We start from the raw sequence: 26,883 nt of genomic DNA, 5'->3' as shown, positions 1-26,883 counted from the left end.
AACAGGGTGCTCCGAGTACACTCTAGATCTACGTTCCTCTGCTTCACCATGGGTGACACGGCAACAGGCTTAGAAGGCACCCAGGGTGCAGGATGCACAGGCCAAGGGAGGGTTCTGCCATCTGATAGGTGACCTTGCATTGCCTGCTTACAGACATTGGTGATTAGGATGCTCACAATTGCCAGCCAAGCCGGAGATGTTGACCAAACAAATTCCTTTTTCTACCCTCCCCTTTAACAGTGTGACTCACATCACCCTGCTCCATGGGTAACACAGCAATCCTGTTTGGTCAGTGTGGGTGGGGGGCAGTTGGTGAGACCTTGTCATTGAATTTGATTATGTGCCTTGTCCAGCACATGGAAGGCACTTGTGTATATACTGATCCTCTTGATTAGTATCATTATTTCAAACACTTTTTTTTCTAGTTCACCTCCCACTGATCAGGGGTCTGGGAGTGTTTGTAGAACCCCTGCTTATAGTGTGCAGCAGAACCACATTCCCATTGATCAGGGGTCTGGGTCAGCATATAGTATCCAAATGTCTGTATCATCATTTACGTGAATTAGTAATTGTGTACCACTTCATGTTCTCCCGTTTGTTTCCCACACACTTCTATAAATTGTGTGTTAATAAAAGTTGCATGTGACTATAATTTGTCCAAATTCATCTCCTTGAAACCACTGAACCTATACTCTTCTCAGCACATGTATTTATCTTGCACCTTCCCCATTTCTTGCAGAAACTCCATCCATTGCTGCTCTGCCATCTTCCCTGGTGATGCCCCCTTCCAATCTACTTTAGCCAGTTCCTCTCACATGCCACTGTAATTCCCTTTACTCCACTGAAATAGTGATACACCTGACTTTATGTACTCCTTGTTAAATCTCAAATTGAACTCTATCATATTGTGATCACTTCCCCCCCAATCGTTCCTTTGCTCTGAGTTCTCTAATTACCTCTGGTGCATTACACAACACCCAATCCAGTACAGCCGATCCCCTCATGGGGCTCTAAAAGCCACCTTGTAGGCTTTCTACAAATTCTCTCTAGATCCAGTCCCAGCCTGGTTTTCCCAGTCTACTTTCTTGTTAAAATCCCCCATAACTAACATACCATTGCCTTTCTGACACACTTTTTCTATCTGTTTTACAATTTGTTGCCCACATCTCAGCTACTGTTTGGAGGTTTGTACATAACAACCAACAGTGGCTTTTTACTCTTGGCATTTCTAAATTAATCCACAATTATTCTATATATTCTGATCCTATGTCAGCTCTTTCTAATGATTTAATGTTGTTCCTTACCAACAGAGCCACCCCACCCCCTCTGCTTACCTGCCTATCGTTTTGAAGCACTGTGTATCCCAATAACATCCATCCTTTAGCCACAACTCTGTGATGGCTGATACCTGCTGATCTGTAACTGTACTACAAGGTTATCCACTTTATTTCTTATGCTGCATGCATTTAAATAGAGAACCCTTAGCCCTTTATTTGGTAATTCAGCCCGATCTGCCTGTCCTTCCACACAAACTCCCTACCTGCTGTCCCTACTTGTGCGCCAAAAGGCTCTTCCTCTAGTTCTTCACTCTAGTTCCCACCCACCTGTGAATCTAGTTCAACTTTCCCCTTTCCCCTGCACCCGGCCCATTCCCCCCCCGCCAACAAAACTTCCCTGCCAGGAAATTGGTTTCCCGACAGTTCAGGTGCCACCTATCCCAACTGTGCAGGTCACTCCATCACCAGAAAAGGTTCCAATTATTCATCAACCAGCCCGGGTTTGCTGTAGGATAGCACAGACTTGGTTGGGGCAGTTCCTCGTACCACCCTGCAGGGTTAAGTGTAACTCATGAACAACTCACATTGCAACACAATACCACCATCAGGTAACAACACTATCAAGGGTACTGGTTTCTTGCTTGGCCACTGGTTCTTTAGCGGGAGGTGACCTGATAAATGGACCAAGCAGTTTAATTAAACAGCTCTTGCTGACTTTTACACCATCTTTTTTCACTGGCGGAAACCCGTGTCACCACAATTACATTCAAATAAACCTCTCCAGGAGCTCCAGTATAACATAATTATACATTTAACCAGGTATATATTACCTGAAAAAAATTAGCAGCTATACTCTCAACTTTAAATCTGTCATAGTACTCTCTTAACCTCATGAAAAATATGTTGGCTATGTTATGTTGGAATCTAGGGGTTAAAACAGTATGAAATAAATGATTAATCAATAAGTTTATTTGGACTGCATGAGTCAGGGAAAGAGGAATGTGGCTAAGTGGCTGTCACAGCATGGAGCAAAGTTGGCTGAACAAAATTGGCTGCTCCCAAGATACAGGGAGAGGATATGCATAAAACGATTTAGGAGGAATGCTTAACTGAAGGAGGTGGGAAGTAGCACAGGAGACACAGGCCAGATCAGAACAAAGAATGGCCCGCAAGAATCAAAGGGAATGGAAAACCAGTCTAGGAGGAAGATTAAGGCACGAGGAGGTGTTAAAGAGAACAGCAGAAATTGGCCAGACAGGGACCGAATGGTGATTAGAAATATCTGGGGATGAATTAATTTCAGATCTAAACAACAGGATAGTCTGGCCTGGAGGATTAACATGGGAATGCTACACCCCAGAAATCTGCAAAACAGGAGATGACTTGTGATAACCCTTATGCAAAAAGATCTAGCAGGGAAAACAACTTTTGTTCTGTGTGATAAGATTGACCTATATAAACTGTGCCAACTGGACAATAGGGGTCAGTCTCGGGGAGTAGCTCACTGGCAGGTGACCTATGAACTAACAGACTGACCCAGAGCTCTGTTAAGTTTTATTCTTGTGCTGTGTAATAAATTGACTGTTGAACCGAATACCTTCTCCTATCACTTCATTCAAAGAACGCGCTGGACTCAGACTACACATAGACTAAATTAAGAGTAAGTTAAAGCCAGAGTCCAACAGTTACCCACCCACAATCCATGAAAATAATAAATATTTCAGATTTCCAGCAGCTGCAGATATTTGAATTTTGTTATGCAGGTCTGCTGAAGTGGGTGGTATAGAGAGGTGAGGGAGGGGGGTGGGGGGGGAAAGAGAGAGATACAGAGATAGAGAGAGAGAACAAACAGCTCAATGGATTTGGGCCTGGAACATTGTCCTAGAAAACTCCTCTAGAGACTATTTTGTGTGGGATGTTTTCCTGTTGATGCCCACTGGTTTCAGTTCATTAGGATGCCTTAATACCGCACATCATGAAATGCTGCCATGTGTCAAAGGGATCACTGTCACCTCACTGACAGAATTCTCCAGTTTATTGTCATCTGATTGTACAAGTACAACCCGACGAAACAGCATTTTCTGGTCCTCAGTGCAAAACATGCAGACACACAACCACACCCTCACTAAACCACACATCAAATCCCTTTGTGTGATATTCAATTCCACCTTTGAGTCTGACAAATAAGTCAATGCAGTAGTAAACGCTAGCTTTTTCCAGCTTTGCACTATTGCCAAAGTCAAATCATTCCTGTCACTGAATGACCTCGAGAAAGTTATCCATGCCCTCATTTTCTCTCATTTAGACTACCCTATATAAGGGAATTAGTCAGTCCCATCTGCAATTGGTTCAGAATGCTGAAGCAAGGCTCCTGACAGGAGACAAAGAGAAGGACTATATCACCCCTATTCTGGCCTCCCGACACTGGCTGCCAGTATGGCTCAGAATAGATTTTAAAGTTCTCCAGTTTGTTTACAAATCCCTTAATGGACTATCCCCCTCTTATAATCACTGATCTCCTAACTCCCTACTCCACTTCAAGAGCCCTCAGATCAGCCAATTTAGTTCTGCGCTCAAATCAAACTCGGAGGAGATGGCGCCTTCACTATTACAACCCCCAAACTGTGGAGCAACATTTCTCCCTCCATCAAATCAGCCCTTTCCTTTAACTCTTAAATCCAGGTTGAAGTTGTATTTTTATTCACAAGCGTTTTGAGGTGATTGTTAATTGTTACCATGTTTTATGTACAATTCTGAACCTCGGGTACTTGTTTCACACTCTTCTTTAAATAGAGGCTTAATTTGCGATGTCATTATGTTGCGACTACAGCACATTGGTGAGTGACTTTAAATGTGTTACATAAATAAACTAAACCAGACACAAGTACACATATAGACAAACAATACACTTACAAAACTGCTATTTGATCTAAACTTACACCAAGGGTGGGCAATCCTGGCAAAACAAATAGAAGTAAAACTTGCAAAACGTATGTGATAAAGGTGGAATCAAACTCATTGCCATTCCGGACCAGGTGTGATACCACACTCCTGCCTTGGGCCATAACGATGGCTCCTGGTCTTGGAGCCCTGGGACACCGTGGGGGCAACCACCCTCACCAATGGATTCATCGCCCTGAACAGTAAAACAGTCAGGCCTGGATGAAGGGCTCAAGCCCTGCAAATTGGTTAAGTGTCTTTATCTTTGCTATACAAAGTACTTGCTAAATTTCTCCAACATTTCTCCCACCCCCCCCACCCCCCCACCACCGTGAGCCAGCTGCCCAGTGCCCGGCCCATCAGAAGCCAGGACCAGCCCCTGGGTCGGTGTTGGGACTAACCGGGGCCGGGTCCTCGCCCCCGCGCACACTGACCCGGACCCCGAGCCACTCACGTTGCCACACGACACCGACATCCGGAAACAACCGCATTCAGCCAGAGCAGTAAGAATCTTCTTTGGCCGCCTCACGAAAGCTTCCCTCCTCCCAAACGCTTCGATAAATCCCCCCCTTCAGCGGGGGTGGAGACCCCTCTCAACCACGATCCATCCATGGCGAGGACTTCATTCCCCGCGCATGCGTCACCGGCCGATTCCCCCCCCCAGCATCACGCAATGCACCTGTTTCACCGCGTCGTCCCCGACACCCCAGACTGCGCTTGCGCGCCCCGTTCGCATCTCGGAGTCTGGCAGCGTCGGCATCCGGAAGTAATTCCTGCTTTCACCTGCCCCCTTCCCACCAACTCGACAACTCCCACGACGGCCACGCCCGGTTGATGGAGGACACATCCGAGTGCACTCGCCTGTGGGGCTCCCTGCCTCCCGTTGCCCCTCAGTCGCTACTCCTGCAGCCGGACCCGGCCTGGGAACAAACAGCCCACCTCACTGACAAAAGGCAAAGGAGGAAAAACTCAACACCCAACCCCAGCCAACCAATTTTCCCCTGCAACCGCTGCAACCGTGTCTGCCTGTCCCGCATCGGACTTGTCAGCCACAAACGAGCCTGCAGCTGACGTGGACATTTACCCCCTCCATAAATCTTCGTCCGCGAAGCCAAGCCAAAGAAGAATCTCCCCTAAATAATCCGACACTGTTGTGCTATCACGCTGAAATAAACACTTTCAATGCAGATCTACAGGACTGAGTCAAAGTCAGAATTATTGTCAAAGAACACAAAACCCTGAGAGATTATTTTTCCTACGGGCCAGGCAGAATTACCACTTACTGGTAGTGCAAAAAAAAAACTATACTCAGCTGTGAGAGATAATAGGATATAGGAAGTAAAGCTAGTATGAATGAAATAAGGAATACTGGACTGGACTAGAGGAAGTTAAGTAAGTGCTGAGTAGGGATGAATTCCAATAAGAGTGTGAGGAAGGGTTACGCAAGTATAATAGAATAAGGGTCTTATAGTGATGGAAAGAATTAGCAAGTTCTGCATATAGAATTAGTAAGTCCTGGGGGTTGAGATGTGTGAATAAGGGCAAAGGCAGATTCATGAATAAGGACAATGACATGATGGGACCCAGACAGGATACCCCATGGTCTTTCAAGTTTACCGAAACTGCACTTAGGCAGACAGAATTACCAAATGCAAAACCAATCCAGGAGGCAGAAGAATGTTGGGGGGGGAGGGTACCTCTACACTGAAATGAACTGTATAAAAGTTGGGTGAGCCCCAGTATGTGTGTGTATTCCCAGGGTAAGGGGAAGCACCCAACTTTGCACTGTTGTACAATAAATGTTTTTTGTTCTCAATTTTTGTCTCGAGCGAAATCTGTGAAGGTACTTCTGTTTCTCACACAGTGAACACATGTAGACAAATAAAAAACTGTAAACAGATATCAAAAGTAAAGGCATGCTTCTGAACTGAACTACTCGCAATGTCATAATTTAAGTAGTAACTTAACCAATATATTCAGATAGCTTGTTCAGATTCTACCACAAAAATAAAAATAACTTAAATTGTTTCACTTACCTCACCAATTCACCTGCTTCAATTCAAATCTCCGAAGGATCATCTCCAAATATAACTACATGTGCACTCTTCCTTTTGCATGTCTGAATATCAGTATCAGTAACAATAATCAAGTTCTATTGATAATGGACTGAAAATGTTCTCATGGACTCCAACATGTCACATTTTCATTCTCCTCTCTTGGTATTTCAGATTTCTGTCATTTCTGACAATTGACATTAATTCCAGACAAACAAACCTTTTGTCATCCACCATCCTCGTGCAATTGGCGCCATCATTTGTATCAATAAATCACTTGCAGACTCCATTCTTGTTCTTTTTGCCTCTTCCCCTTTTTTCAGATTTATTGTCAGAGTACATACATGATATCACACACAACCCTGAGATTGTTTTTCCTGCTGGTGAGGCAGAATTACCACTTATTGGTAGTGCAAAATGTGACAGAGTATATCGATATGTTTTTGGGAGAAATATTGGGAAAGGTTTATTAGAGTAGGTTACATACAAACACTTTAAAACAAATCTTATTTGAAATACTGGAGCTCTGCAAATGCTAGACATATTGGATCCACATCTTTTGCAAGAGCTTTGGAGAGTGCCCAAGAGACTTAACTAATATATTGTTTACAAAAGGCAACAGATGAAAGATCTTGTCAGAGCTGCCTTCTGTCTGGAGTAGAACTTACTGCTCATTCACATATAATTAAAAACACAATGGTGGAGAAACTCAGTAGGTCAAACTGTGTGATTTATATAGAAAAAAATACATAACCGATGATTCAGGCTTGATTTAGGTGTTTTACTCTTTGATATATAATGTGCGGCTTGTGGAAATAACGTATATGCTGTTGTATAGGACAACCCAAACTTAAAAGTTTTCACCTTAAAAGCAGGATCATCCTATACAAAGTGTCTAAGATTCTTATCTTAACAGTGAAGTCTCAACACCTCCGCCATCTTCCCATCTGAAATATCGTGTTAGTTATCAATGAAGTCTCAGCACTACTCCGTGGGGTCCATCTGCCCGGTCCAACTGCTGTTGGCTCCGTACAGGCTTTAAATAGCCTCTTACAGAAGACAATAATGGTTTATTTTTAAATATACAAATAAAATTTAAATCTTTAAATGATCATTTTTATTAAAATATTGTGATTTGGCTTTTAACGGTATCCACTGGTCAGTGGTAAGTGCCAGATTTGGGGGGAGTGGGGCATCTTATACAAAGGGAATTGCTCAAAATCAACATTTAAGGTGGGAATTCTGGGGTTGCCCTATACACGAGTGGTCCTATACAATGGCATATACAGTAGGTTGACTGAGACAGCAATCATACAAGCAGCTACTCACAATGGTAGTTTTAGATGCTGTGGTTTGCGATCACATGATTGTTGCGGCTCTCAAACATCAGAAGTTTATGAACCAGTGACAGGAACGTCCCAGTGGCCAACCATTTCAGTCTGCGTCTCAGTCTCACTCCCATACTCATTTCTGCCCATGGCCTCATGTACTTTCCCACCAAGACCAGCCATTAATTGGAGGAACAACACTTGATTTTCTGCCGGAGTACTCTTCAATCGGATGGCATTGACATCGACCTGGTAACCTACACTCCTTTCACCCTCCCTTCTCTTCCCTACCCCATCTCCTTTCCTCCAGCTCTCTATCCCTTTCCCTCTCCAATAACAGAGCCATCCTCCCAACACCCCCCCCCTCAACCCTGTTTGCTGATGTGCCCTCCTTCTCTTATCCATCTATTACGGGCATCTCCAACATGGCCGATATCGACGCCTGGTGGTAACGGGACTATAAACTTTTGTGGTGGAAAGCAAGGGTGGATCAATGGAAAATAGCGCCTATGGGAGTGGTGGCCAACCTCTCACAAGAGAGACCTATGGTGGCCGCCACATTATATTTGGCTTCCCTCGTTGAGAGTGAACGGGAGGACAGATTGAGTGGAGAAGAAAGACATATGTGTTCTTTGTACCTTTGGAAGTGCCCCCTGTCCAGCGCCGGCACCCCCTCAATGCTGGGATTCCATGCCTGGTGTGGGGGGGGGTCAATAAGAGATCAAGTATTCCACCGAGGTCTGAAAAATTTGGGGACCCCTAACCTATTACCTCCTGCGTTTGGGTCTGTGCTCCTCCCCCATCATTTTATTCAAGCACCTGCCTACATTTTGCTCATACCTTGATGAAGGGATCAAGCCCGAAACATTGGTTCTGTGTCTTTATCTTTGCTACATAAAGGACACTGTTTGACCTGCTGAGTTTCTCCAGCACTGTGTTTTTACTTCAACCACTGTAGTGCTTTAGTTCTCTTTTTAAAAAGTTCCTCTGCTTCATTGGCGACCCTGCTTTCCCTAAAGATCAGAATCAGCGCCACCGACCCAAAGGAGTCAGCGTCGACTGAGGTCACTCCACATTGAGCTCGCCTGAGCACTGCAGCCGCCCCCGGAACCTTCGGTCGGGCACCAGCGGCGTGGGGAAGGAGTTGTGGGAGCAACGACGGAGCGGTGGCGGACAGGTGAGGGGAGGCGCTCGGAGGGAGACGGGAGGTTCACCGCGGACTGACGGCGGGTGTGGACTGGGTCTCGGGGAGACGGGAGGGGGAAACGGGCGTGGGGTCTGCGTGTGCGGGTTCACTCCATGGACGTGGCGGTAATGGAGTAGGGTTCGGGGTTCACCCCATGGCCGTGGTGGTGATGGTGGGTGGGGGTACACCTTATGGTATCCAGAGGTCATGAACACACAGAGACAGGGCGGGGCGAGGGGTGTCAATGTGCCCCATGCTCTGACTGCCTGCTTCTCATCGGGGGCTGAGTCTCCTCTCTTTCCCATCGGGATGGAGGGGCCGAGCTGCTCTCTAGTCCCATGTCAATGCCTTTCCTCGCACCCAACACCTGCCAGCCTCTTTGTCTTAGACTATGATGTATCAGGATACTGCAGACTAACCAGTTCTTGTTTGAATGGCATTATAATTTTAGTACACGCAGATCATTCCAGAGTTTATTGGGAAGCACTACACTTAAATAATTTTAAATGTAAAATTTCTGGCTTCTTGCGAGAATAAAAGTGCTGTAGAGTTCTGCAGCCATATCATGTAGATAGGATTCCCTTCCTATCATGCTCCTTATCAAATTTCAGCACTGGTGGTCATTGACAAGGTCAATGTATCCATCATCACCCTCCTCTTCCCTACCTGGCTCCGTCAACCTTTTTACCTTGTTTGCTTCTGTCTGTCACTCACATGCTACTGTCTCCCAACTCTGCTCCACACATTCCCCCACCTGGCCCCATTTGTCATCTTTCACACCTCCTTGTCCACTGGTCACCCACTGGCCCTGATCTCACCCCTTCCCCTTCCTCTGCTCAATCCACTCACTTCCCCCAGCAATTTTTTTTGTTTTTACTAATTTATTGTAAAAAAAATTACAACAGATATGATTTAATCCCCACTTGGGCACTGAGCATGTAATCTTCATGACAATATTTGCTTATTATGACATGGAAGGAATTTCTCCTTGAGTCTATGTCAGTTCCCAGAAAAGTAATATCATCTGTCTTGTTCCATCTCTCCGTGTGTCCCTGTAACCCTGCAAATCATTCTCACATGTCCATCAAGTTTCCTTTGATTCATTTGCTACTGTCAACACAAAGGAGTAACTTACGGTAACTTCTTGGCACAATTTTGCGATGTGGGAATCCCACACATCAGGAAAATAATATACAGATTCTGCCCTGTTTGCACCCAAGGTCAAAATTGAAACTGTGCCTCTGGAGCTGTGAGGCTGCAGTACAAATTGTTGTGCCACCACTGTGCTGCCCCAACTAATGAGGAAATGCTGCCATTTTTATAATGAGATATTGTCCCTTCCTGGGGCTATTGATGGCATTAACATCAACTTCTCCAGTTTCTGTTAAGACTTTACCCCCCCCCCCCACCTCCTTCCCCTGTTGCTATTCCCCCAGCTTTCTCTCTCTCTAGCATTTCTGTGTGTGTTTTTTTACTATAATCTCAGTGCAGACTTTTGTGTTTCAATATTGAGGATCCCATTCAAATATGGGCAAAATGTTCCTAGTGATCCTCCGGGAAAATTTCTCCCTAAAACAGCAAAATGGTTTGAAAAAGTTGCTTTTTTTGGTAGACCTGCCCAACGTAGTTACCGAGGTTTCCAAAAGAGTAAAAGTTTTTTTCAATAATTGGAAGAATTATTACGTGTTCCGCTGATTCTTTGCCTGTTCTCTGGGGGTTGCTAGTGATTCCACAATATTATTGATTATTTTTTCATTACTAAACATAAGGTAACCTTGACTAGAGGGAGGGGTTAGATTAGTTTATAGTTTTTAGCTTTTATTTCTTTGCTCTTTATTAATTTATCAAATTATTTCAATAAATAGGTCTGACATGGTTGCATTCACTATTCTTATCAACAGTTTGAGGTACTACAAGTAACTATAGATGTAGTTTTATATATTCTTTACTATTCATTATTTTTTTCCTTTTTGTGTGTTTACTTGTATACATGAATCGCTATGTAATTGTTATTTTTATGTAATAAAAATCACTATGTAATTGTCATTTTTATGTTAATAAAAATATTTAAAAAAGAAAACTAACACTGACTCACTTCAAAATTATATAATCTTATGTGATGTGCTTTGTGCTGCAAAAATAGTCAAGTAATGAATAAGACATACGGGCTTATTCTTTTCAATTCATTATAAAATTCATTCCCAGTCAATCTTCACATGACTGAAAGTATTTTTGCATTTCTATTCCAAACTTTAAAAATCATTGAAAATTAAAGACAGCTGTAATAGAATTGTTGAAGATTTGAAAAAAGTTTAATTGTAATGAGAAAAGATTTCCAGTTGTGGAAGGGCTGGTAACTTGATTTGAGATAATTTGCAAAAGAAGCAGGGGCAATTGCTGTCATATGGGATGCACTGCTTACAATAATGCAGGAAGTGTATTGGAAATTATCTTTCACAATGAGATTGGATTTAACAATCGGCCAAGAATAATTTAGGGGAATATTGTGAAGGACATGGAAAATGGACTGATGTGATGGCTGTTTCAAAGAATTGGGTCAGGCATGATTGACCATCTCCTGTTGTGTATCATTATCTGCTCCTGCTCCATGGTTAACACGTACCCATCACAGAATCATTTGAGAGATTACAGTGTAGCAGGAAGGTCTTTGACTGAATAAGCTCTGGGCAAGAGCAATTTGGCTTGATCTACTCCACTGCCATAAAAATTATTTACTCTCAAATATTTACTCAACTCTATTTCGTCTGCTGCAGTTGAATCTGGTTCCATTGCTACCCAGATTGTGCTTTCCAGACTTCAATTATTCATTGTCTTTTTTATGTCCCTTTTGGTTTATCACAATTCTTGTGTTTTCTTTATTAATTTCTGGCAGTTTTTTTTCTAACTACATTTAATGTCCTTTAGTTATTGGCCCATGAACTACCTTCTATTGGAGGAGAGCCACCTGTATCAGATTTATGCAGTTGGTGAATGGGTTCCCAGGTGGAAATGCTGTAGAATTTGCTACAAACATTTGGAAGATGTCTTGGAATACTCATGATTGCCTGTGCAGAAATCCTTTAATGAGATTGACATAGCAAATTTCTGAGTATTGCAAGCTATCAGTATTTCTAAATTTTCACATTTTTGTTTTACCTATTAGGTTTACAATATTTATCAGAAATAAGATACACTTGCAAACACATTGTTTCAGTTTGAAACAAAATTTATCAAGTTCATTTCAAAACTAACTTCTAGCTGGGTGGTAGTACAGAAGGATTGAAAAGTATTTTGAATGAGCACCTGCTATTATTAGCAAGTGGCTGATCCATGCAGATCATAACACTTGGTACTGTTAGTTGGTCTTACCTGGGGAAGAACGGCATGGTTGGTGTAGCTGTTATAGCGCTAGCAATCGGGACCGGGGTTTGAATCCCGCGCTGTCTGTAAAGAGTTTGTATTTCCTCCCTGTGTCGGTGTGGGTTTTACCCACGGGCTCTGGTTTCCTCCCACCATTCAAAATGTACTGGGGTTGTAGGTTAATTGGGTGTAACTGGATGGCCTTGGCTTGTTGGCCGAAAGGGCCTGTAACAGTTCAGTATGTCTACATTTAAAATTAAATTTGAATGCAGTGGTAGCTCCAATTCGCCTTCGTGCTCAGTGCTCTAGGAGGTGAAAAATTCCCAGCTCTGGGCATAAACTGGATGTATGCGGTTTGACTTAGCTGATACAAATGCACAACTTCTGTTTCATTTCAAACAAAATATCAGATCTACAAGAAAATCCGCAGGTGTTGAGGTGCAGTGCAGTACACAGAAGTGGTGGAGAAACTCAGCAGGTGGCGCAGAATCTATAGAAAGTAAAAAGGCTGTTAATGTTTTGGCCTTGCTGTAATATAGGGAGATGCCTGGATAAAGAAGTGGGGAAAGGGGAGGAGAACAGGGTAATAGTTCAGAGGGAATATGTGGCTACAGGTAGGAGGGTTAAAGAGAAAGAAGCTGAGAAGTGATGGGAGAGAGGCAGAGAGCTAAGAAGGATAGGAAAAAGGGGTGGGAAGCTGGAGGAGGGGATGAGGGAAATGGAGTCCAGTGGAGGGGGTAACAAAATTCATTGCCCATGAAATTATCCTCCTCAAGGAAATCAATATTGTAACAATAGGAAAGGAAAATGTTGATGGGGTGGAATGGTAATAAACAAATATGAAGGCTAACAATTTTTTAAAATGTGGAGTTTAATATTTCCACGCAAGAGTCACTGCGCTTGTGATAATTGTCATTTTGTAGATGTAAATTCCCCTTTCAACAGCCCAACTGATTTTTCAGTTGCCAGGTAATAAAACGTGTCTGAACAGAACTCTGTGACCAATACTGCAACCATCAGTGGAAAATCGTCAATGCTGATAAATTACAATAACAAAGAGTTTACCAGTTGTCATACTGTCAGTCTTTTGTGTATACATTAGATGAAGCATAGAATAGTTGTTGAATGTGGCACAAGTGTAGTGGCAATGGAACAGAGGGAAGAGTGGAGCTACCACAATAATTAGTCCTTCATTTTTTCATCTTGCTAAAAATGAATTAAAATTGTGTTTAGTCAGATAGCAAAGTTGTTGTGATAGCATTCTTTATCCAGCAGATGGGGCTAGGTCAATGTCTTTGAGCACTACCACACTTTAGGAAGCTGAATCTTTGGCTTGGCTTCGCGGACGAAGATTTATGGAGGGGGTAAAAAGTCCACGTCAGCTGCAGGCTCGTTTGTGGCTGACCAGTCCGATGCGGGACAGGCAGACACGATTGCAGCGGTTGCAAGGGAAAATTGGTTGGTTGGGGTTGGGTGTTGGGTTTTTCCTCCTTTGCCTTTTGTCAGTGAGGTGGGCTCTGCGGTCTTCTTCAAAGGAGGCTGCTGCCCGCCAAACTGTGAGGCGCCAAGATGCACGGTTTGAGGCGTTATCAGCCCACTGGCGGTGGTCAATGTGGCAGGCACCAAGAGATTTCTTTAGGCAGTCCTTGTACCTTTTCTTTGGTGCACCTCTGTCACGGTGGCCAGTGGAGAGCTCGCCATATAATACGATCTTGGGAAGGCGATGGTCCTCCATTCTGGAGACGTGACCCATCCAGCGCAGCTGGATCTTCAGCAGCGTGGACTCGATGCTGTCGACCTCTGCCATCTCGAGTACCACGACGTTAGGGGTGTGAGCGCTCCAATGGATGTTGAGGATGGAGCGGAGACAACGCTGGTGGAAGCGTTCTAGGAGCCGTAGGTGGTGCCGGTAGAGGACCCATGATTCGGAGCCGAACAGGAGTGTGGGTATGACAACGGCTCTGTATACGCTTATCTTTGTGAGGTTTTTCAGTTGGTTGTTTTTCCAGACTCTTTTGTGTAGTCTTCCAAAGGCGCTATTTGCCTTGGCGAGTCTGTTGTCTATCTCATTGTCGATCCTTGCATCTGATGAAATGGTGCAGCCGAGATAGGTAAACTGGTTGACCGTTTTGAGTTTTGTGTGCCCGATGGAGATGTGGGGGGGCTGGTAGTCATGGTGGGGAGCTGGCTGATGGAGGACCTCAGTTTTCTTCAGGCTGACTTCCAGGCCAAACATTTTGGCAGTTTCCGCAAAGCAGGACGTCAAGCGCTGAAGAGCTGGCTCTGAATGGGCAACTAAAGCGGCATCATCTGCAAAGAGTAGTTCACGGACAAGTTTCTCTTGTGTCTTGGTGTGAGCTTGCAGGCGCCTCAGATTGAAGAGACTGCCATCCGTGCGGTACCGGATGTAAACAGTGTCTTCATTGTTGGGGTCTTTCATGGCTTGGTTCAGCATCATGCTGAAGAAGATTGAAAAGAGGGTTGGTGCGAGAACACAGCCTTGCTTCACGCCATTGTTAATGGAGAAGGGTTCAGAGAGCTCATTGCTGTATCTGACCCGACCTTGTTGGTTTTCATGCAGTTGGATAATCATGTTGAGGAACTTTGGGGGACATCCGATGCGCTCTAGTATTTGCCAAAGCCCTTTCCTGCTCACGGTGTCGAAGGCTTTGGTGAGGTCAACAAAGGTGATGTAGAGTCCTTTGTTTTGTTCTCTGCACTTTTCTTGGAGCTGTCTGAGGGCAAAGACCATGTCAGTGGTTCCTCTGTTTGCGCGAAAGCCGCACTGTGATTCTGGGAGAATATTCTCAGCGACACTAGGTATTATTCTATTTAGTAGAATCCTAGCGAAGATTTTGCCTGCAATGGAGAGCAACGTGAAGCTCTCCCAGAATACCACCAATCAAACCTCATCACACACCACCACCCCTTCTGTTCTGACATCTCATATGTTCCCCCACACCTTAATTTTATCCAGGCTTTTGACCAAGTTCCACTTGACTGTGTCTGCTAGTTTAACTGGCCATCACATACAGAATTGGTTTGAGTGTCAGGAAGTTGAGCCTCACAGCACAGAGGCATGGGTTCAATCCTGACCTTTGGTATTGTCTGTATTGGATTTGTACATTCTTCCTGTCACTAAGTGGGTTGCCTTCAGGAACTGGTTTCCTCCCATATCGCAAAGATGCACAAGTTGGCAGGTGACATGACGTAGGTGAATGGGAGTGGAAGAGAATGTGAGAAGAGTTTTTTAAAAAAAGTCACTACTGTAGGAATTGTGTAACTTGATGATCACTGTGGACCTGGTTGGCCAATGGGTTTGCTTGGTTTTGTATGGATGACTGGAAGTCAAGTATGGATGAATTTTTTTTCCAGTTTAGTAGACTGTTACTGGCACAAGACTCCAGATTTGTTTTCTTACTTTTTTTTTTAAACAGGATTTATTTATGATTTAGACAAATAGAGTGGCATGATGAGGATGTTTTCAGATGACTAAAATGTTGGTTATGTGGATGACAGTGAGAAAGAAACTTTAGAATGGTAAAAGATATAGATGTCAGTTTGACAGGAAAACGGGAAACGAAATTGAATTCATGGATGTGTGAGATGATGCATGAGGTGCAACAAGGCAAAGGATTGCACAGAAAATAAGGAAATGTTGACTGTTGTGGCGGAAGAATTTGACTGTCGGAATCATTAAAAGCTGCAAGACAGGTAAAAAAGATGGTTTGAACATGCTCGTTAGATGTGGGGGTGGGGGGGGGGGTGGATGGAACTTCAAAGAGGGAGCTAGAAGAAAAGAAATCGCAGATGATGCAAATCTGAAGCCTATGCTGGATGACTGTGTATTGCAGCAGGTACTGTACTTGTGCATTGAACAGCTATTATGGTGTTGAAAGCCCTTTAGAAAGTGATTAGCTGCAGAAAATTATCATGGGGGGGGGGGCATGTTGGTGAATTTAGCCACTGTGCTCCCAAAGTGCGATAAAATAAATTTGGAATGATGGACGGTTTTCATTTATTTTCATTCCTTCCTAACCAGTCATGGCATTCCATTCATGGTACATTTTGAGTTAGCATCATTCCCATTCTGATGTGGAGTAGAAATACTTTGGCTATGGGACAGCAGAAAATTATACCCTGTTCACAGATGCTTGCTGCAGACATTAAAGATGAGAAGCAAACGTGTTTCCTGATTCCTGGCTCAGTATAATTCTCAAAGATTCATTCAAATAAGAACACATTAAAAGATTATACTTAACCAGCTGAGTTCCTCCAGCAGATTATGTTTAGCACCACATTAAAAGAGATAACTGATAGGCAAAATAAATTAGTTAGGTAATCTGAAAATTCCTTCAGTTATGATGAGGCTTTTAAATGGATGAGTGAGGTGGATGTGAGAAAATAGGTAAGTATATTTATATCTCCGAAAATATGAAATTTGATCAGTCTAATGTAAATTGAGCTTTCAAGCTATTTTCAACTCTTAATTCTGATCCATAGTCTTGATACATAAAACAAGTTAGAGACTGGTAAAAGTAATTGACAGTTTTGTTTTTCTCACTGAGACAAGTTTTAATTTTGCTTGAATGCTAGCTTGTACCTCAGAGGACCTATCCTTCCATCATGAAGAAAGAACATCAGCACCTTTACTTCCTCAGGAGTTTGCAGAGGTTTGGTATGACATTGGAAACCTTGGCATGTGCAGTGGAATGTGTGCTGACCGGCTCATCATGGCCTGATATGGGGGCACCAATTTCTTTGAATGAAAAGTGCTGCAAAATGTAGTGGATACAGCCCAATGCATCATAGCATAACTCTCCTCACCATTGAGAAAATCTACATGGAATATTGCTGTTGGAGAGCAGCAGCAATCATCAAGGATCCACACCACCCAAGGCACACTCTGTTCTGGCTGCTGCCCACAGGAAAGAGGTATAGGTATCAGTTTCAGGAAAAGTTGCAACCTCTCCACCATCAGACTCCAAAACAACAAACTTAGAGACTCACTCAAGGACTCTAATCATTTATTACAGAATATTTATTTTTTACTATATTGCACACTGTTTTTTAAAATTTATTTTCTTTCTTTACATTTCTCTCTTTTGTATAGATATTGTAAAATCTGGAGGACAGTTTACAGTTACCGATGAGTAGAAATTCTTCCTAGCCCGCAAAAAAAGTATCTCAGGATTGTATATGATGTCATGTGTGTGTTCTGACAATAAATTTGAACTTTGTACTACATTAACCTTCATTAAGCTTTTAAATTTGTTTTAAGTTCTAGTAGAAATTTCCCAGTGGTGTTTTCTTCTAGTTATAACCTATTTCCATATCAGAATCCTGCGGAGCTTTATTTTTGTTTTCTTTGGCCAGGGAGTGATGAGCCTTTGGAATTCGCTGCCACGGATGGCTGTGGAGGCCAGGTCCTTGGGTGTAGTTAAGGCAGAGATTGATATGTATTTGAATAGTCAGGGTATCAAAGATCATGGGGAGGAGGCAGGGGAGCGGGGCTGATGGGCTCCACAGCCTACTTCTACTCCAATATCTTATGGTCTTGTGGAAACACGCCCTTAGCTTCTGAGTGCAGCCCACAGCCAGTTCCTTTTATTTTCATTTTCTCTCTATTTCTTCATCATCCCAATCAGATTTTTTTTTGGCATGCCCCTTTGTCACCTGGAGCTTGCCATCTGTGCAGGAAAGAAAAAAAAATGTCTATCAACCAATTTGGTTTAATTGTGACAGTCTTGCATGCTATCAGCTCGAAGGTTAATCCCTAGTCAGAAAATATTTCATCAATTTGGAGAAAGATCAAGGCTATTTCCTTTCACAAAATATTAAAAATTGTAGCATATTCAACATGGCCTAAGTGTACTTTCAAAATGTTCTGAAGAGTTTCAGAAAGGAATTTTCAAAAGGAATTTTATGATGATTCCTACATTACAACGATAACTTTTCTCAGTTGTAGATGAATGTTTAAAAAATGGGAATGATGGATTTACATTTAAGTCAAAAAATGTTTGCATTTCTAATTGGAAACTGGTTATTTAAAAAAAAATAGTTATACAGCATGGTAGCAGGCCATTTTGGCCCATGCTGCCCAATGACACCCAATTAATCCACAACCCTCAGTATGTTTCGAACAGTGGGAGGAAACTGGAACCGCTGAGGAAAACCCATGCAGACACGGGGGGAACATACAAACTCCTTGCAGAGGAGAAAAACTACCCTGGATTAGCCTCTAGACAAGTTCCAGGACGGTTACAGCACTTGCTTTTACCTGACAACTGCATTGTGGAGATGTGAATTATATTGGCACTGGGATGTTGGCTGTGATGGATCTTTCAACTCCAAAGAGAGGCTGGAAAGACTGGGTTTGTTTTCCTTGAGCAGGTAAGGCTAATCAGGTCTTCACTGAGGCATACACATTTGAGGACATGGATATGGTAGACAGTGAGAAATATTCTTCTCCTGAGCAGAGACTTTTATGACAGAAGGTGTACATTTAAGGTGAGTGAGGTGATTGCAAGAAGAACATTTTTACTCTGAGAAATCTAGAATGAGGAGCATGGAACATTTAAGTAGTGAGCACGTTAACTAGCATTATCTGGTAGGCAATGGGCAAAGTGCAGGGGAATTTGATTTGTGTAGATAAGTTCTTGATGGCTGGCGTGGATATAGTGGGCTTGGAGAGCCTGCTGCCTCATAGTCCAAACAGCCCAAAGTTTATTTTGTGAGGTTAGTAAAAGGCCAAATTTGATGTGTGCTTGCAAAGAACTTGTTGAGAAATTAGATACAAGTCTTGTGCAAATCAAAATCTGTGATGTCTGCATGAAACACTTCTCTAATGTGAACATGATAGATTTCAATTTGGCTTTGAGATGAGCTGACTTGTACAGCTTCCCATCTGATCACCTGTGGAATTGTATCTTTTTGGTTCTATTGCTGAACATTGGATGGAGGGTGCAGAAGAATACACCATATGAAGTGTGTGTCAACAACCTATTTCCGCTTTGGGTCATGAAACCCATACTTTGCATGTTGTGAGAGATGGAATTGATAGGTTTGTCGAGAGGGCCAATCTTTTTTCAAGAGTCATGAAGAATCCTTTCACTTCCTGGCACCAAGTTCCTTTTACTTGGTTGATGAAAGCAAGAAGCTGTATATGTGTTCCTAGCATTTCTCCTTCACTGTTGTTTGAATTTTCTTAAATTTTGTGTACACTGTTCCCACTTTTCTTTATATTGTATTCATCTTTTTAATTTTTTATTTTTCACACTATAAACCATACTGAGCAAAATACACACAAACATTTCCCTCTTGAATATACACAATGTCATTTTCTCCCCTTTTCCCCTCTCCCTTCCCTCCCTCCTTCACCCACCCTCCCCACCCACTCAACGTTCAACATATATGATACATTAAACCCATTAAACAATGTCATCACACAATGAAAATAAACAAGAAATTTGTGTCTTCTACTTTTACACACTGGGTCAGTTCATTTTGTCATCTTCTCCTTCTGTCATTTTAGGTGGTGGAGGTCCGCGGTAGGACTTCTCTGTTGTGTTCCATGTACGGTTCCCAAATTTGTTCGAATACTGTGATGTTATTTCTTAAATTATATGTTATTTTTTCCAATGGAATACATTTATTCATTTCTATGTACCATTGCTGTATTCTCAGGCTATCTTCTAATTTCCAGGTTGACATAATACATTTTTTTGCTACAGCTAAGGCTATCATAATAAATCTTTTTTGTGCTTCATCCAAATCGAGTCCAAGTTCTTTACTTCTTATATTATTTAGAAGAAAGATCTCTGGATTTTTTGGTATGTTGCTTTTTGTGATTTTATTTAATACCTAGTTTAGATTTTCCCAAAACTTTTCCACTTTCTCACATGCCCAAATTGCATGTACTGTTGTTCCCGTTTCCTTCTTACAGCGAAAACATCTATCTGATACTGTTGGGTCCCATTTATTTAACTTTTGGGGCGTGGTGTTTAGCCTGTGTAACCAATTATATTGTATCATGCGTAACCTTGTGTTTATTGTATTTCTCATAGTTCCGGAGCATAGCTTTCCCATGTTTATATTGTATTCATCTCTTGAGGTCTTTTAGGAAAACATTTTAAGCTAGCAGCCTACTATTGTGAAGAAAAAAAGAGACATATGGCTTAAAGGACAGAGTTGGAGTTTAACTTGCTGCAATTGTAGTTTCGCTGAATTCATAAAATGTGATTTTACATGAACAAAAAGGGAAAACCAGAGTTAAAGGAAAATTTATAGTTGGTGTAAGGTATTTTTAAAAGTGATTTTCTTGACGTATGTACATTAAAGAACAAACTGTCCAGAAGCAGCTTTTCAATATCATAAAAAAAACTGCAGTTAGAGGGACTTTAATGAAGAAAATATCAAGACTCGGTTAGGTTGTTGGGTTTATGTGCGAGGCATGTATGGAGTAGGCCACCATGGAGGCAGCAGAAGGAGGGCACATTAATTTTAAGAGGGCGACTGAGAAGTAGTGAAGTAAAGTGGGGTGAGAAAGCAGAATGCAGCTTTTAAGCTGCCTGGGATCAGGTAAATGGTCACCTTGGGCCATGACTAATGCTCTATTCTTTTAGTGCTCCAGAATTAAATGGAGGTATTGTTCTTCAGATGATAAATGGTTGGTAAGTGTTTATTTTGTGGCTTGCTTGATTGTTTTGTGAAGTTTGGGAGTAGATCTTCCATAATTTGTCTTTTAATTCAGCTTTATCAATAAAAAGCTTGACAACTTGCCTTTATAGATTCAAACTTATGCCACTTTTTATGAAATCAGCCAATATTCTTTCCACAGTCTACCTCAGAGTATTTGATGACCTTCTCCTTGGACTTCTTAGGGAATAGAGTTGTTGGTGTGCCTTCTTCATGGTTTCCAGAACAGCGCCCAGTCTTGTATTCTGAATAAGAAAATTAAATCTGAGGGTGACTTGGCCAATTTTTGGATAATGTCACATATAATTTGCCATCATGATGTACTTAAAAATAGAGAGTAAAAGCTCAATGCTGGAGAAACTCAGCATAATGGCAAAGATAATGATGCATAACCCATGTTTCTGGCTTCAGCCCTTCTTTATGTATATGTATAAGATGTCTTTGCTGTATAAAGTGCTCTGTTTCACCAGCTGAGTTTCTCCAGTATTGTGTTTTCACTCTTAACTGGATAGCATTAACGTTGACTTCACCGGTTTCTTCTAGCCAACTCTCTGTTCTCCCTCCCTTCCCTTTCCCTTCTTTCCAACAGCTCTCCACCCCTTTCCTCTCCATTCACAGAGCCATTTCCCCCCCCCCCCTGCTTGCTGGTGTTCCCTCCCTCCCTTATCCACCTCTTGCCTCCTGCCTTTGAGATTGTGCTCCTACCCCTTCCCTTCTTCCCCCACCATATTGTTTGGGCATCTGCCCACATTTATTCATATCCTGATGAAGGGCTCAAGCCCGAAACATCGGTTAGATATCATTATCTTTGCTATATAAAGTACACAGTTTGACCTGCTGAGTTTCTCCAGCACCGTGTTTTTACTTTAATCATGGTGTCTGCAGACTTTTGTGTTTTACTTAAAAATTGAGAGTTTGAATAGCTGTAAATGTCAAATATTTGATTTTTTTTGCAGTCACTTGATTGAAGAATGGACAGTCAGACTGAAGATACCCTTATTAAGAAACGATTTGTAACTGAGGCTGAATTAGATGAAAGGCGCAAAGTAAGACAGGAGGAATGGGAAAAGGTTCGAAAGCCTGATGATCCTGAAGGTACAGTACTTTATTCTAGGCTGTCATGAACTCCATCTTGTAAAAATGTGAGGAAGGGCATGCATCTTTTTAGTGCAAACAAAATATTCCTATTTTGGCTTAAAAATATAACGTTTTATTAGTTTGCTAATTGTTACATTATGGACAAAGAACCAGGTAGAATAAAAATAATGTGGATTCTCATGTAGATAGGGTGGTGAAGAAGGCTTTTGGTATGCTGGCCTTTATAAATCAAAGCATAGAATATAGGAGCTGGGAGGTGATGTTGAGACATTGTTGAGTCCAAGTTTGGAATATTGTGTGCAGTTCTGGTACCCAAATTATAGGAAGGATATCAATAGAGAAGGTACAGAGAAGATTTACTAAAATGATGCCTGGATTGCAGTATCTAGAATACAAAGAAAGAATGAGTAGACTGGGTCTTTATTCACTGGAGCGTAGAAGTTTGAGGGGGGGATTTAATAGAGGTATATAAAATTATGAAGAGGATAGATAGAGTAAATGTGAATAGGCTCTTCCCCTTGAGGGTAGGAGAGATTGGAATGAGGGGTCATAAGTTAAGGGTTAGGGGGCAAAACTTTAGGGGTAATATAAGAGGAAGCTTCTTCACTCAGATAGTGGTGGCTGAGTGGAATGACCTTCTGGAAGAGGTGGATGCAGCAGGGTCAGTTTTGTCATTTAAGAAAAGGTTAGATGAGTGAGGGAATTGGAGGGTTATGGGCAGGGAGCAGGTAGGTGGGACTAGTGGAGTTCACCTAAATTGGTGCAGATTAGAGGGGCCGAGATGGCCTGTTTCCATACTATAATTGGTATATGGTTATATTGTGTTTATTTAAAAAAAACAAACACCAAGTCTGTAAGAAATAAATAGGCTATCATTTTGGATTTTTTCTTTCGAGACATTTTAATTTCAAATGCATTTGATTAACTATATGTTTCTAACAATTTTTGATGTAGTTATAATATCCAGGCCTTTTCAGTTTTTAAGATTCCAAAACAACTGCAGTGTTGATACCTAACAATAGCTTATATACATTGTAGAGCCCTCAGCCTGTGGTTAGGGCAGCTTTATAGTAAGAAATAAAGGAAGGTATGATCTCCATTTAATTCTAAAGACCATGAGACCAATTAAAGAGAAGACAAGTGCATGCAATGGAGAGGACAGCAAAAGATTTCATATACAAATTAACAGCAAATAAAAGGATAACCCCATACTGAAACATTTGCTTAAAATCTCCAATGAGATCATTGAATGTATTGGAAAGAAAGTGGAAATATCGCCAAAGGAGCCACTGACTCATAATGAATTGATGCCCATGAATTTGGGCAATAAAATCCTGGAGATTTGGCATCAGCAGAGTATCTGATATATTGAGGACTGCTACGAGGGGAGACAGCTCATGTCCTTCGAGCAGCTAAAGGGTAAATACGATTTATCTTAAGGGACTTTTTACTGTTTCTTCCAGTTAAGATAATTTCTATCGGATAGGTGGGGCATGACAGTGACCTCGCCTCACCTAGTGAGGTTATAGGGTTGCTTCGACTGGGAAACGCACCCAAATTTATATCAAGAATGTACCCGGAACTCTAAGGTGAAAGCCCAAACAGGGCTACACAGATCAAAAGCGAGATGAGAGTCAGACCTGGGCATCACAATTGATGAGAGATGCTGATCAGACTAGTGTAGAGACAGTGTGGCAACAGTGATTAATTCTAGATACAGACTAGTTCAATACAACTTTCTGCACCAGCTCTACCTCACCGCAAAAGATTCACAAGGCAAAACCAGAGGTGCTGGAGATGTGCTTCAGGAGTGGAGTGGAGCAGGGAACCTGGTCCTGTGCAAAGGTAGCTCCATTTAGGCAGGATTGGCTAACATACTAACCAGAATTACGAAGGTAACCTTTCCACTGGATCCAACATTATATCTGCTGGGGAACATTATGGACAAAAGCTACAAATTAACCAAATTCCAAATGCAATTTGTATTTATTTCTTTGTCCATAGCAAAAAAAAATGCATAGCAATGACCTGGAAGTCTGACTCCCCTCTTCTTATCAGTAAGTGGATTACCGAGATGCATAGCTGTATTCCATGGGGAAAAAGAATCATGTATAATATTAGAAACCAACATATCATCTTTGTTAAAGTATGGCAGCCATATCTGACGTACACGGGAGCACAGCTGTAGCCACACCTTGATAAAAAGTCTTACAGACATCTACCAATAGATGGATTAATAAAAGTAATTGTCTAAGGGGGTGGCTTCACAGCCTCTGTGGACACATACTGGAAGTGCTGACATCACATCCAGCCCCTTTCTTTTTCTTTCTCCCTTTTATCATTTTCTCAGTCTTTCCCTTTTTGGGGGGGTGGGGGTGGGAATGGGAGGGGGAGAAACACCACATGTATGTAGATTGCTGGGAGATATTGATATATTCTGTAACATGAAGTGATATTTATCTCCTTGTTTAATGATGGAAAACAAAAAATAAAATATTAATATAATGACAAATGCTTATGCAACAAATCTTTACATGCCTAAGACTACCTGCAAATGTGTGATCAGAGGCCCAGAGTGACTGTCCTTTTTTTTTTCTGCATAATAATTCTAAATCAAAGATAATTTCAGCAAGAGCATCTCAGAATACTTACTAGAAATCTTTGAAGAAATGAAATAAGTTGTGTCATTCGGAGTCATGGATAGCATAGTGTTTAGTACAGTGACTGGGGTTCAATTCCCCCTCTGACTGTAAGGAGTTTGCAAGTTGTCCCCATGACCATGTGGGTTTCCTTTCTTGTCCCAAAGACCTATGGGGTTAGCAGGTTAATTGGTGATGTGGGTGTAATTGAGCAGTGTGGGCTCATGGGCTGGAAGGGCCGGTTACCGTGCTGTATCTTTCAATTTAACTTAAAAAAAAAAGTAATTAATTAACATTGGCAAAATGCATGTGAAGCAACAGACAAATCAGACTGCTTTATCTCAGTGAATGATGTTTCTTCAATTTAATGTGAAAATAAAACTGCTGGAGGAACTGGGCTGGTGTGGAAGCGCAAACAATATGGGACTGGCTGAGTACCTCCAACAGTTTTGCGTTTTACTACAACCACAGCGTCTGCAGACTTTCATGTTTTACACCACTTTCTTAAATTTAAGTTCTTTGAGCTGGCTAACCCAAATCCAGCTGTTCTATGTGAACTTTTGTTGTTTTCAAAAGCAAACAATTTCAGTCAACTTTGCAGAGAAATGGATGATAGAGTCAGAACCACATAGACCAGGCCATTTGGCCTAAATAGTCCATGCTGATCAGGGTGGCATTCTAGGCTTGTCCCATTTGCCTACATTTGGCCCTTATTCTTCTAAACTCTTGCTATCCATACGTCTTTTAGATATCTAAGTTGTGCCTGTTTCTTTAGTTTCCTCGAGCAGAGTTTATGATAGAAAAAAAATAATGAGAGCAACCACATTGATCAGGATTAATGGATAAAATCTTCCTCCTTTATGGATTATGTGCATGCTTTGTTAAACATGAAAATCAAACAGATTCCTGCTAATTCATTCTTCCCCAATTGGTTTGGCACTGATATTGTAACAACAACTTAATTGCCTGTCTTTCAAGATTCCCAATTCTTTTATTGTCATGTGATAATGAAAATGTAATATTACATGAAATTTCATTTAGTTTCCCGTAAGGCAGACGAAGATTTGCCGTCAGCAGAAATTGCCCAGCATCCCATGCAGTCAGAGAAAGAGAAGCAAAAGAGCGCCCCTCCCAGAGTCACTGAGTGTCCATGGATTCACCATCAGGGATCCCGCAGCCACACAACCTTTAGTTCAAACCTGGGCTCCAGAACCAAATCTCTGACACAATCAGATAGCCCTCAGCACCCTCTTGCAACTCTGTTCTGATACCTGGTACCTCTTCAGCCAGTCTCTGCAACCTGGTGTGGGTTTCTTGACCACGGTTGCCAGCAGGCTGTGTGGAATCCTTGCCTCGAGTCACCAATAGTGCGCTGCCTTTGTGTTCTTCAGCCACAGATCCTCTCTGGTCCACTGCTGTGGTCACTGTCTCGCAGGGTCATCTTCTCTGCATCTCCATCTGCCCTGTGCTATTCCTTTGCTTTCCTGGAATCTGCAACCCTTTAAGACTGGTGCCAAATGTAGGTGTCACCATCTTGGGCGCAGACCCTGCAGTTGCAGGCTTTTAAAATAAACACTGTTGGCTCCTTTAACAGGCCATTTAAAGCCTGCCATAAGTAGTTGAAGTGGGCGGTAGAACCCTGTAGAGGAGCACTGTGGGAAAATCATTGCTGGAGCATTTTAATGTAAATTGTGATCTTTGGTGTCAAATGCAATAAATGAAGGTGTTAATTACAGGCAATTATTCTGGCCCTGAAAATTTAATTTTGCAAGCATGGAATTTATTGCTCCAGAAGCTAATGTTGAAGATTTATAGTTCTCTTGATTGCATCTTTTTATAATATAATTCCTTTATGGATCTTGCCAAAATTCCCAACATTTTATTTATATAACTTAAATCTAAATTGCTGTGTTGTTTTTAAATGTTTTGGTTTAATCTTTGCCTGCTCTTGATGAGGATTCTTTAGCGTGCTCTTTGATTTTTGAATTGCCTCTGTGTTTCTTCTGCTACTCAAAGACCTCGATGCTCTTGCTGGATCAGAATCCAGATTATTGCAAAACTCTTTGATACTGTAGAGAGTGTTGTAGTCAGTAAGGTGAACTAAAAGTATCTGCAGCAAAATTCAGGCCAATGTGATTACAATTGCTGTTAAATTGATCCATATTATCAGAAGGTAAATAATGTTTACGTATCTTTGCCAAACTCATTGTTTGTGGATTAGATTGAATGTTCAGAATTATCCTTATAATCTTATCAACATTGATAATGAGTCCAGTCTATAAAAGAGAGCATATTTATATTTTA

General features: G+C 41.9%; 3 protein-coding genes across 14 annotated transcripts in view; 1 reads left to right on the top strand and 2 right to left on the bottom strand.

Moving 5' to 3' along the window:
* The window catches only part of LOC138744762 (palmitoyltransferase ZDHHC1-like), a 54,595-nt gene extending 49,656 nt beyond the window's left edge, over positions 1-4,939 (bottom strand). For 3 of the 10 annotated variants that reach the window (XR_011345756.1, XM_069901388.1, XM_069901389.1), the window contains exon 1: positions 4,672-4,938. Coding sequence is in view for 9 of the 10 variants with exons in the window: in XM_069901388.1 (XP_069757489.1) it covers positions 4,672-4,692 (21 nt within the window). In the remaining variant the exon portion in view is untranslated. Of the gene's footprint in view, positions 1-4,671 lie in introns of all 10 variants that reach the window. The other 7 variants (XM_069901386.1, XM_069901387.1, XM_069901390.1 and 4 more) reach the window with 4 other exon arrangements.
* A 3,737-nt stretch (positions 4,940-8,676) lies between these two features.
* The window catches only part of psme3ip1 (proteasome activator subunit 3 interacting protein 1), a 79,274-nt gene continuing 61,067 nt past the window's right edge, over positions 8,677-26,883 (top strand). The window contains exons 1-2 of the mRNA XM_069901380.1: positions 8,677-8,776; positions 21,799-21,937. Coding sequence (XP_069757481.1) covers positions 21,814-21,937 — 124 coding nt within the window. The 5' untranslated portion in view covers positions 8,677-8,776; positions 21,799-21,813. The remainder of the gene's footprint in view (positions 8,777-21,798; positions 21,938-26,883) is intronic.
* The window catches only part of cpne2 (copine II), a 313,555-nt gene continuing 303,843 nt past the window's right edge, over positions 17,172-26,883 (bottom strand). For all 3 annotated transcript variants that reach the window (XM_069901373.1, XM_069901377.1, XM_069901378.1), the window contains exons 16-17: positions 20,990-21,087; positions 17,172-17,835 (exon numbers count right to left, since the gene is read on the bottom strand). In XM_069901373.1, coding sequence (XP_069757474.1) covers positions 17,790-17,835; positions 20,990-21,087 — 144 coding nt within the window. In that variant the 3' untranslated portion in view covers positions 17,172-17,789. The remainder of the gene's footprint in view (positions 17,836-20,989; positions 21,088-26,883) is intronic.

Source organism: Narcine bancroftii, chromosome 10, assembly GCF_036971445.1.
Source record: "Narcine bancroftii isolate sNarBan1 chromosome 10, sNarBan1.hap1, whole genome shotgun sequence".
Lineage (NCBI taxonomy): Eukaryota > Metazoa > Chordata > Chondrichthyes > Torpediniformes > Narcinidae > Narcine > Narcine bancroftii.
This window is presented reverse-complemented; position numbering and strand designations above follow the sequence as displayed.